This window comes from Carex rostrata, chromosome 28 (assembly GCF_964058835.1).
Source record: "Carex rostrata chromosome 28, lpCarRost1.2, whole genome shotgun sequence".
Taxonomy (NCBI): domain Eukaryota; kingdom Viridiplantae; phylum Streptophyta; class Magnoliopsida; order Poales; family Cyperaceae; genus Carex; species Carex rostrata.
Genome location: NC_135945.1, coordinates 820,397 through 832,116, shown reverse-complemented (window position 1 = coordinate 832,116; position 11,720 = coordinate 820,397). Strand labels below are relative to the sequence as shown.

The following is an 11,720-nucleotide window of genomic DNA, read 5'->3' as shown; positions in this document are numbered from 1 at the left end:
AATACATTGGTATTGGCCCTTCGCATAAGATTTTCATGTCACGTAGCAACTGCTTGAGCCATACTAGCTCACTTGCCGTAGATGCCATTGCTCTATATTCAGCCTCTGCACTGGACCTTGCAATCACATTCTGCTTCTTGCTTTTCCAAGTCACGAGATTCCCACCTACAAATGTGCAGTATCCTGTGGTTGATTTTCGATCAAAGTTTCCAGCCCAATCTGCATCAGAGTAGGCGAGAATATTATTAGTATTATTTTTCTTCATCCATAACCCTTGTCCAGGAGACCCCTTTAGATACTTAACAATTCGGTTTACTGCTTCAAGATGAGTGGTTCTTGGAGCATGCATAAATTGACTCACCGTACCAACAGCAAAAGCTATGTCTGGTCTAGTAACAGTTAAGTAGATTAGCTTTCCAACTAATCTTTGGTACTGTCCTATATCCTTTAAAGGTTCACCACTCTCTGGTTCAAGTTTATTGTTGGCATCCATAGGGGTATTTGCAGGTTTTATACCAAGTTTACCTGTCTCCTTTAATAGGTCAAGGGTGTATTTTCTTTGAGAAAGAAACAAACCTTTACTTGAGTGAGCAATTTCAATACCTAGAAAATACTTAAGTTTTCCTAAGTCTTTAATATCAAATTTTTCTTTGAGATAATTTTTTACATTGTTGATTTCTTTCTCATTATTACCTGTGATAATTATATCATCTACATACACAAGAACAATGGTTGTTGTGTTATTTGAATGTTTAACAAACATTGAAGAATCTGCTGTGCTTTTATCAAAATGAAGAAATAAAAGAGAGTGGCTGAGTTTTGCATACCAGGCTCGAGGAGATTGCTTCAGTCCGTAAATTGATTTATTCAACTTGCAAACAGTGTTATGATCAATTCCATTTTTATATCCAGGTGGTAGGATACACTTCTTCTTCTAAATTACCTTGAAGAAATGCATTCTTCACATCCATTTGTGACAAATTCCATCCCGAATTTACAGCAACCGATAGTAATGTTCTAACAGTGTTCATTTTTGCAACAGGGGCAAAAGTTTCCTGATAATCTATACCATAGGTTTGTGTGAAACCTTTTGCAACCAATCTGACTTTATATCGTTCGATGGTTCCATCACTATTATATTTAATTTTATACACCCATTTGCATCCTACTGGTTTTTTTCCATTTGGTAATGGCATAATAGTCCAAGTATTATTTTTTTCAAGAGCTTGAAGCTCTTCTGCCATTGCTTTGGACCAGGTTGGATTATTATTTGCTTCTTCAAAATGGTTTGGTTCGGTTTCTTTAGAAATGGAGGTCAAGAAAACCTTATGGTCAGCGGAAATATTATTATAAGAAACATAATCTTGAATTGGATAACTTACATTATATGTAACAAAATCACGTAACCTTGATGGTGGTTGTCTTGACCGAGTTGACCTTCTTCTAGGATTTGCATTTTCTTGATCTTCTCCCCCTAGATGCAAATCTTCTTCATTTGCATTTTCCTGATTTGCATTTTCTTGAACTTCTCCCTCCAACTGCAAATCTTCTTGATTTTCTCCCTCCAAATGTAGCTCCTCTACATCCGAATGGTTATGTGTTTTTGTACCTTCAAAAAATGTTAATTCTGGGAGAATATTTTCATTTCTAGATTGACTTGTAGAATTTTCTTCGTTTTTATAGAAGGGTTCTTTTTCAAAGAAGGACACATTTCTAGAAATGTATAATTTATTATTATTAGGATCATAACACTTATATCCCTTTTTTTGTGATGAATATCCAATAAACATGGTTTTTATGGAATTTTTACCTAACTTATCTAGTCTTTTGATATATACAAAACATGTACATCCAAATACACGAAGATGATCTAAGTTCATTTTTCTTTTGTTTAAAATTTCTAGTGGACTTTTATTATTTAAAACTGAACTAGGCAATCTATTAATAAGGTATATAGCAGTGAGAATAGCATCTGACCAAAAAATCTTTGGAACATTTGATTGAAAAAGAAGAGACCTAGTAACTTCTAATATGTGACGATTTTTTCTTTCTGAAATCCCATTTTGTTCGGGTGTATTAATACATGTTGTTTGGTGTAAAATTCCTTTTTGTTTTAAAAAATCCGAAAAATTCCTATTAATATATTATGTTCCATTATCAGACCTAAGTATTTTAATTTTTGTGTCATATTGATTTTCAACCAAATTTGTGAATTCTTGAAACATAGAAAAAACTTCACTTTTATATTGAAGGAGATAAATCCAAGTAGTACGTGAAAAATCATCAATAAATGTAACAAAATATTTAAAACCATTATAAGTTAGGTCTACAGGTGCAGGTCCCCAAACATCAGAGTGTATAAGTTCAAATATTTTTGAGGTTCTACTATTAGATAATGGAAAAGGCAGTCTTGTTTTTTTGGACAATCGACAAATATCACAGTTGCTAGAATCTAAATTAGAGAAAGAAAATAACTTATTCAAAACTTTATCTGAAGGATGTCCAATCCTCCAGTGCCACAGTTTATTTTGTTCTACATTATTAGCAATAAATGCTTTATTTGGAATATTTAAAATATAAAGCCCATTTTCTAAATGACCTTCACCAATCGTCATCCGAGTTGATTTGTCCTGAAATATCACAGCTTCAGATGAGAAAATAACATCACAATTTAGTTCTTTAGTAATTTTGCTTACAGAAATTAAATTAGAGTTAAAGATTGGTAAATGCAATATATTTGAGATATTTTTTGACAATAGTTTGGTATTTCCTATATTTTTAATAGGTACTTTGGCACCATTTGCAACAATAACACTTTGATTATTTTTGGTTTGTTCTATACAAGTCAAAAGATTAATATTTCCTGTCATATGGTCAGTTGCGCCAGAATCGATAATCCAATTATTATTTTTGTATGAATTTAAACATAGTTTTGATGCGATACCTGTGAATTTACCTTGCTGTCCAAATGAAGCTTTAATCTGGGCCAAGACTTGATCCAATTGCTGTTGGGAAAGGAGAGAGTTGGGCTGGCCTGCTTCGGACCCGCCAGAGGTTACTGGACCCGAACCCGTTTTAGAGTCGGACCCGCTAGCACAGATGAAGCCCCTTCTATCTGAATCACGCGATCTGTCTCTCTCCCTCCCTCTTTCTCCTTTATCGACGCCGCCAGCACCCTTGTCACCTTTCCACCACTTCGGCCGGAGGTGTGGGTGGAGGAACCAGCACTGGCTGCGGTCGTGACCTTCTTTCTTGCAATGGTCGCACCTGGCCGCCGTGTTGTGTGCTCCCCGCATCTCGCCTCTAGGGTTAGGTTTTCGGGTTTGGTTTTGATGGCTGGACAGAAAGGCGTGGTTCTCCACCTTATCGCCGGATTGTGTGTCTGAGTTCATTGCTGACCTCCTTGATTCCTCTTGCTCTAACAGTGACACAATTTCCTCAAGAGGAGGAAGGGAGAACCCGAGAAGAATTTGTTGCCGGACCTGCTCAAAGCTTGGATCCAGGTTTGCAAGAAATTGAAAAATTCGGTCTTGCTCTTTTCTTTCTCGGATTTTGTCAGCCTCTGTTACCTCAGGTTGGTGGATGTCTAATTCATCCCATTGTTTTTGTATTTCTCCAAAGAACTGAGTAATTGGTTTCTGGTTTTGTTTGTTTTGGATGATATCTTGTTTGATTTGAAATATGTGTGCAAAGTTGTTTTGTTTACCAAACCTTTGTCTGATTTTTTGCCACATTTGTGCTGAGGTATCCAAGTACACAAATTGTTCACTAAGTTTGGGTTCTATGGAATTCAAGATTGAGGTCATGATATTACTGTCAAATTTTTCCCATGCCTCTGAATTTGCAGATGGTTTCTTTTTATCACCCGTGACATACCCATATGCACCTCTACCTTTGAGAGCTATTGTTGCTGCTCTAGCCCATGGTAGATAATTTTTGCCATTGAGAATAATACCTGTTAATTTTGTTGTGGTATTGTCTTCCATCGAGGCTGACCCGTGTTCTGCCATTGTTGCCTCTGGTAACTTCTATCAGTTTTGAGTTTTTTCTGAGTTGTGGTTATGTACCAGTTACTGGTACCGGATTCTCTGCTCTGATACCATGAAATGTTTTAGAAAGAGATGATGAAAAGAATTTGTGTATATTGATCTCTGCTCTATTACATGGCTGTACATATATAGGCTATTTGTGAATATAGCCGTTATACAATTTCCTAATATGTTGGATTCTGAGTGTTGCCTAATTACAAGGATTTGATTTGCTAGGTACCTAATTTAGCTCTAGCAGCTGTAATAGAATGCTAGCTGATCTATTTCCTAAACAGGCCTATGATGATCTTCTGAGGCCTAATGTTTATTTCTCAACACATAACGTTGTGTTTCTATTTAAAATCTTTAATATATCTATTTATTTATACAATTTATTTTCAGATCACAAATTAACTAGTTGCTATGCTCGTGTTGGAACACATAATTTGTTTCCTCTGGTTTATCATTAATTTGTCACTGACGGAGCGCTCGCTCTATCTCTCTCTCTCTCTACTCCTCGATTCTCTGTCAGACTCTCATAGTCTCGCTCCAAATATGGGGAACTCTTTTATTTTTTGTAATTAAAAAAAAATGATTTTTCGTTAATTTGTTGCACAGAAAATACAAGTATCGATTCATAGACTTGCTTCTTCATGTGGTGCATTGTTTTTAATTGTAAAAATATCGATAACACGTCCATACTTTGTACAATCATTTTAAAAAACGAAAACAGGAGGACCGAACGAATTTGGTCTACCCATGGGTACTTAATCTTTGTTCAATCCCTTTGTTTTTGGATTTTCTGTGATCTAGTGTATACAGTGAGGTAAGGGGGGATCAAATCTATATGGTTCGGTAACATAGGAAGGACCAATTCAAACCATAATTTCGGTAATTACTTTTTTGTAAAGAAACATTAATCAATCTCTTTTATTCATCACTTTTTATGTCATAACAAATTCATATTATAGTTAAATACAATGACGATATTAAATTTTGTATACTTATGTTTTTGGTGAATTGACTGATACTGGTGTAATTAATTTTTATGAGATAATTCAAATTTTTTCTACATGTTTCTTTTAATTATTTGTTCTCTCAGACTTTGTTAAAAAAATTTATAATATTTTAAAAATCTTTTACATTCTTCATATGTAGGAGCATTTTTGGCATGCTAGTAAAATGACAACTTTGGAGGATTCTATCATTAATTAGTTCGGTGGGAGTTATGAATGTGCTTCAATTTTTTTTCTACAAATTAATGTTTAAAAAAAATTAAAGATCTAAAACTAAATCCTATAACCATATCATCCTAAAAACCTCCAAACTAGAAAATCCTATAAATTAAGATATAGACAGATTGTCAGTTGCAGGAACCTTACGACGGAGAGCGCTCGATCAATGTTGTTGAGGTGGCGGGCGATGAGTGCTATTATCAAGACGGAGTAGCGGCGGAGAAAGCGAGCTACTTAGAACACTTCTGTGTTGTTGGATATATATATTTTGAAACCCTAGTTCCCCCTTTAATTGTAATGCCATCGGCTACGTAGTGATGGTTAGTAGTCTCATCGATGACGGTATGTGGATAAATACGGTGGATATATAAATGCAAAGAGTACGCGTGTATTTATTAATATAGCAATGTCGGATTCAACTCATCTCCGATACCATAGAGGATGGGCCTCATTTACGGTTTGAGATTAATCTCATTGCTTTGGAATTCAGACTAGCAGTATTATTGGGCTTTGTGAGTCGTGCCAAGTTAGAAAGAATGGTCTAGATCCATTAATTGTAAAATATTCCCTTGTGTAGTATTGAAGAGGATGTAAATTCGAGTTAATCCACATAAATTCAAGCAACATTTACTTGTTAATTTGTGTAACTGTGTAATTAATCCACATAAAAGCTAACGAGTTGCGCATGCAATTAATATTGGTAAACAATATATGAGGAGGGAACCACTTACAATTAACATTTGTTGATGCATGTTTCTTATAAATTGATATTTCTGAGGCAATAGGTAAATAATTATAAACAAATGTTAATTGTAAGTGGATCCCTCCTTATATGAACATGTTTCGTTGATATTTCTTATAAATTGATATTCCGTAGTGATTTGCCAATTATAACATTGGAGTTCACTAATTCAATACGAGAAACTTGACAACACCGATCGAATTGTACATGCAAGTAACATTCACTAATTTATCAAAATGTGCAATTAATCCGCATAAAAATTACTTAGTTGTGCATGCAATGGGTAAACAACATATATATATGTATGAATCATAAAGATTGTGTGAAGATTATATATTATGTGAACATGTTTTGTTGATATTTCGTAGTGATTTGCCAATTCTATTGGAGTTTACCATTTGTAATTCAACACGTGGAGCTTGATGACACCGATCGAATTGTACATGCAAGCAACATTCACTAGTTTATCTAATTGTGCAATTAATTCACATAAAAGTTACCATGTGCATGCAACATAAACATTCAAATAAACATCGATATATAGAATTCATCTTCTTATTTACAATTACAACACATCATATATATGCAACAATTTCTTTTGATTTGACTAATTAATTAACTATATTTTATTAGACACTAAATTTATAAGATCATTATCAATTATCTTGGTTAGGTTAAAGAAATGGGTCAAACTAACTTTCAACTAATGAAACATGTTTTGAATAATAAATCATGTTTTCATTCCAAGTCTTCGGCAGTGTCGTAATGAACATGTGACAATTAATTAATCGATATAAAAGTTACCATGTGCATGCAACATAAACACTCAAATAAATATCCATAAAATTCATCTCCTTATTTACAATTAATTTTTGTCATTGAACAAAGTATTTGTTAGCTTTGAGAACTTTATTGCTTCTTCTTGAGCCATTTTCTTTTGCTGAAATTTGTTGCAATTTTTTTTTTTTTTTTCGGTCACAGAATTTTTCGCTTTGATACCATGTTATTTTGTAAGATGAGAAGAGAGAATAAGAAAATAACTTATTATTTCAATCTTATTTATAGCTTTACATGGGTATCTATTTATAAAGAAATAAAAAAAAAAACTAGCTGTTGACTATTCCCTCTTCTATTTAATTACAAACATTATTTCCTAGTTTACTAATTACAAGACACTATTCCCAAAAAACTAACCGTTACAAATAAATTTGAAAGTAGCCGTTTATGTTAACAGTTATAGTCTTTTTTTTTTTCTTAATTGACAAACACATGTTTAAACACATATTTAAATAGGGAGCGCAAACTGTACAGATGATGCATGTGTCCTCACCCATAACAGATGAGAGGTACGTCTCTTGTAGTTTTCTTTCAACATATGAAATCGACTAGGATATATAGTTTGTATTTTTATATTATTTTGCATTGGTGACACAAAATTTCTTCCTATAAAAACAAATTCGATACTACGTTTTCATCTATATAAAATATAACGGTTTAAATAACATATAGCGAATATTTAATTAAAGGTTGAGAAAAGAGTATGTCATATTGATAAATAACTAATTAAATTGTTTTGATAATAACAACAACAAATCCGATGATTGTTAGAATAAAATGTTCTTCATAATTTAGATAAATTGTGTATAAAATTCAATTCAATTTACAAATCATTAGTCTTCAACAGGTAGCTAGAAAAATATATGAATGAGTAGAGGTTTTCAAATTACAGAAAAAATAATGCATGTTATCAAGGATAGCAAAAGAGAGGGAGGGAGGGAGTTTCATGTTTTAACAGTCTCATCGCTCTGGGTTTCACTTTTTTCTCCATGTTGAGGAATTATCTAGCTATTTATAGGGTTTCTAAGGTCTGGGGTTTCAAGGGTCAGTCTTCAAGTTGGTAGCATTTGATAAATTTTAACAAGGATATATAGCAAGAGCAATGGAGGGAGGGATGGAGGGACTTATTTTATTGATAATAAAAAAAGTGGTGTTTCGTTGACTAATTGTCTCGATTCCCATTTCTCATCATCTCTTGCTCATCACTCATTATCTAATACCCAATGAGGGGATAATTAATTTCTAGAGATGACACTTTAAAGATTAAACTTCAAATAAGACTAAAAGTGGGGATTTATTATAATTTAATTCTGTGTTAAAATACTATTTAGTTACTTTTTGTCTGTTTCCAATCCATTCTATTTTCTCTTTGAAGCAAACAAATTAATCATATGCAAACTGAATGAAACCAAAACAATACTGTAATGATGATTAGTAGGTAGCGATACGGGCATATTAATTTTGGAGAAATGACACTAAAATATTAAATTTCAACTAAAGACGTAATAGATATTCATTTTAATTGAAGCCTGCGATTTTAGACTTTAAATTTATTATTTACTTTTTTCCATTTTGAATTCAAATATATATGTTTTCTTATTGAAATAAGGTTATTTGTAAATATTATAGCATCTTATTTATAATTTTTTACAAATTGTTAGTGACTTAATTGATATATAATCAATGGTTTTAAATTATATTAAATATATATACAACCTACCAAAATTATGGATAGCATTTTATTTTTATTTTTATTTTTTTACTTTATAAAAAAAATGGATAACATTTTAGTTAAGAATCATTGAATATTTGTCAACATTATCAACACAATTTAAATATCAATACACCTTATTTATTTGTAACTAATGTTAAATTTGTTGAATATTTAGACTCTACAACTTACAAAATAATGGTTTAAATTTAATCACATATGGTATGAACCGATAATGTATGTAATTGTGTTATATATTATTTAAATCTTTATATTTAGTGGTAGATGAAAATCAATTTTTTTTAGAAGAAATTTTAAGTCATACCAATGGAAGATAATATAAAAAACATATATAGCACCTCTTCTGTCGATGGGTAAGAGACCAATGCATGTGAAGCACGCATTGGGGTGAGAGAGAGAGAGAGAGATATTAATGTCACGCGAAGCATGCATTTGAGAGATACAGAAAGGTGTATATCAGAACTCCTATAATAGCACGTTGATATAAAGAGGACTGAATGGTGTATCTGTCCAGAGGCGATCTCAACCTCCCATCCAGTAAATCTAACAGTTATAAACTATTGTGTTGAATATGAGATTTTATACATATTTTTTATGTATCCATGTGTGTATAAGTCTACAGTTAGTTATACATTAACTCGCCACATAGAAAACTACACAGAAATTGTATCTTTTTGCACGCGTTTTTTCCGCTCCGACTTTTTTCTTTTCTTCTTTCCTTCCCTAAACCGACTCGCCTTTTCTTCTCTCCTTTCCCTAATGACCTGCTCCCCAACGCATTCAGACACATATTTTCTTTTTATTTTTAACTTCCCCACGCCCACTCTTTTCTTGGCTTCCTCTTTGCCTCTCTTTGCCTCTCTATGCCTCCCGACGCGAACCCTAGCTCCCCGCCTCTCCTCTCCGTGCCCAGAAGTGTTAACCCTAGCGCTCATCTCCCGTTTCTCCTCGCTCCTCGATTCCACCTGTTAAACCCTACAGTAAACCACACCTTCCCTTCCTCCCTTCCTCTCCCCGACTCTCAAATGGAAAAAAAAAAAGAAAGATAAATGAAAAAGGTGACGTGGCCAATGACAGCGACGGCCAATAACACCTTGCCTTCCTCACTCTCCCCGAGGATTTGGGTTTGTCCAGTTGTAAGTTTGACACTTTTTGTCATCCTTAATCACTTTAAATTATATTGCATACTTGTTGTACAAGTATGTGTTTTCTCCGCGAATTCATCCTTTTTTTATTTCGTTGATGTTTTCTTAAACTGTTGGCATCGTTGTTGTTAATTTCGTGTTTTATCTTTTGATGGAAGATCTGGATATGGAGGGTGATGGATTTGAGTACTCAGAAAAAGAACCTGAAGAGCAGGATGTTGACATTGTGAACCAATATTACAACTCGAAAGGTATATCTATCTATTTTCTCTGTGAATTTTTAGTATTTTTTGTTCATTATTCTGTTCTAATTTGTATGAACTCGCAAAAGCTGGGGTATTTTCTAGCTTATGCTTGCAAATGCCTTGGTTAAATCAGGCTATTTCCTAGGGATATAGAATTCAGAAAAAATATATGCCCAATTAGTTGCGAGGCAACTATGTCACTGTGATAGCAGTATGCAGTATTTCTTGTATTAGCATCCCTGTAGCGAATTGGACTAATAAAGCGTTGTTGATTCATAACAAATAGGGAAAGTATCTGTTGATAGCAGTATGCAGTATGAAATGCAGGGTTCATAACATTGACTAGGGATCATTAAATTGACACTTTTGATAACAGTTATCAAATTAAAGCCAAAAAGAACTTTACAAATTGAAAATTTAGATATTTTTGCTATTAAAGTTAAGCAATAAAACCTTTTGCTTCTAACTAGAAATATTTTATACCAACTTTTTTGCATTCTTATTGCAGATTCTGGGATTGATTGTTTTTTAGTGACACTGTCAGTTGTCGATACTGATTGAGAAGTCGGAGTTTGAGTCGGTACTATAAAAATGCTGAGAAGAACCTTCAATTCATCTAATCTCTTGTGCGAGACATCCTCATGACCAAAACCACGCACTACCTTTTTGTGTATGGCACCGCCATGGCCATGAAGATTAAGTTGTTGTTGCTCTCAGGGGTCTCAGCTCTAACGATTCTCTGGTCAATGTATGTACTTTCTTTGGTATCAATCAGTCCACTGTTTCTCAGGTACGCAATCAAATTGTACATTCTTTGTGCCATTTACTTTTTTTTTTAATTCTTCTGTGTGGTACATGGGAAGTTAATTCTTGGGGGGGTGGTGGGGAGTTCCTACTGACGTTTACCTTTAGGTTGATACAGCACCTGAGAGAATTAGTGTCTGTTGAACAATTTTGATACGATTCAGAAACAAAAAGTAACCCCCTCCCCTGTTGCAGTGTGACCATGTGGATTAAATTGTCAGTTACTTGCATATGGGATTTTAGGTTTAGTGTTCTGGAACTGCAATATGGATCAGCAATTATCTGAAGATCTTTTTTATGGAATTAGCAATTATCTGAAGTTCTGTGAGATAGCTGGCTGTTATTTACTCCTATAGGTATACATGAATTAATGGTTTTTTTTCTCTTTTTCAGCGGTGTTCAGTACTCGACTTTTGTTGAATGCAGGAGACTAAGCTTAGAAATGTCACTATTATGCTCCCCTTTCATGTATGGGGACTACTGGACTACATCACCGGAGAGCTGACCCCGAAACTGCTCTCTTGTGGATAATTTTATTTGGTTTCCATGAATTTAGGGTTGTTTTGTTTGGTACATTTTGTTTTACCGGTACAACTGATGATTTTGGCTTGGGTGGGTTTTATAAACTTCTCTCTTGTGATTGTGTTAAATCAGAATTTAAAATTATTAGGCGGATAGTGTTAAATTGTGAACAGGTCAGAATTTGTTCTACTGGTACAATCAGAATTTTGAAAATTGCTTGTGATTCTCTAATGATTGTGTTAAATCATAATTTTTATAAACTGCTCTCTTGTGATTTTCTGATGATTTTGTTTTACTGGTACAATTGATGTGTTAAATCAGAATTTACTGGCATGGGTACTGATTGTGTTGGATTGTATAAATTGATGCGTTGGTGATTGGGTGAAGCATTAGATAACATCTAACGAACCACACACATTTGCAACACAAG

General features: G+C 33.6%; 1 protein-coding gene and 1 long non-coding RNA gene across 2 annotated transcripts; one reads left to right on the top strand and one right to left on the bottom strand.

Moving 5' to 3' along the window:
• Positions 1–3,092: 3,092 nt before the first annotated feature.
• Positions 3,093–4,010, bottom strand: LOC144545470 (uncharacterized; the record flags this gene model as incomplete). Its single annotated transcript, XM_078294042.1, has 1 exon — positions 3,093–4,010. A coding segment is annotated over exon 1 (918 nt), but the record flags the coding sequence as incomplete, so codon positions are not given.
• A 5,334-nt stretch (positions 4,011–9,344) lies between these two features.
• On the top strand, positions 9,345–11,720 carry LOC144545911 (uncharacterized). The gene is made up of 4 exons (XR_013508627.1): positions 9,345–9,710; positions 9,878–9,970; positions 10,473–10,754; positions 11,162–11,720. It is a non-coding gene; the product is annotated as an uncharacterized LOC144545911 (long non-coding RNA).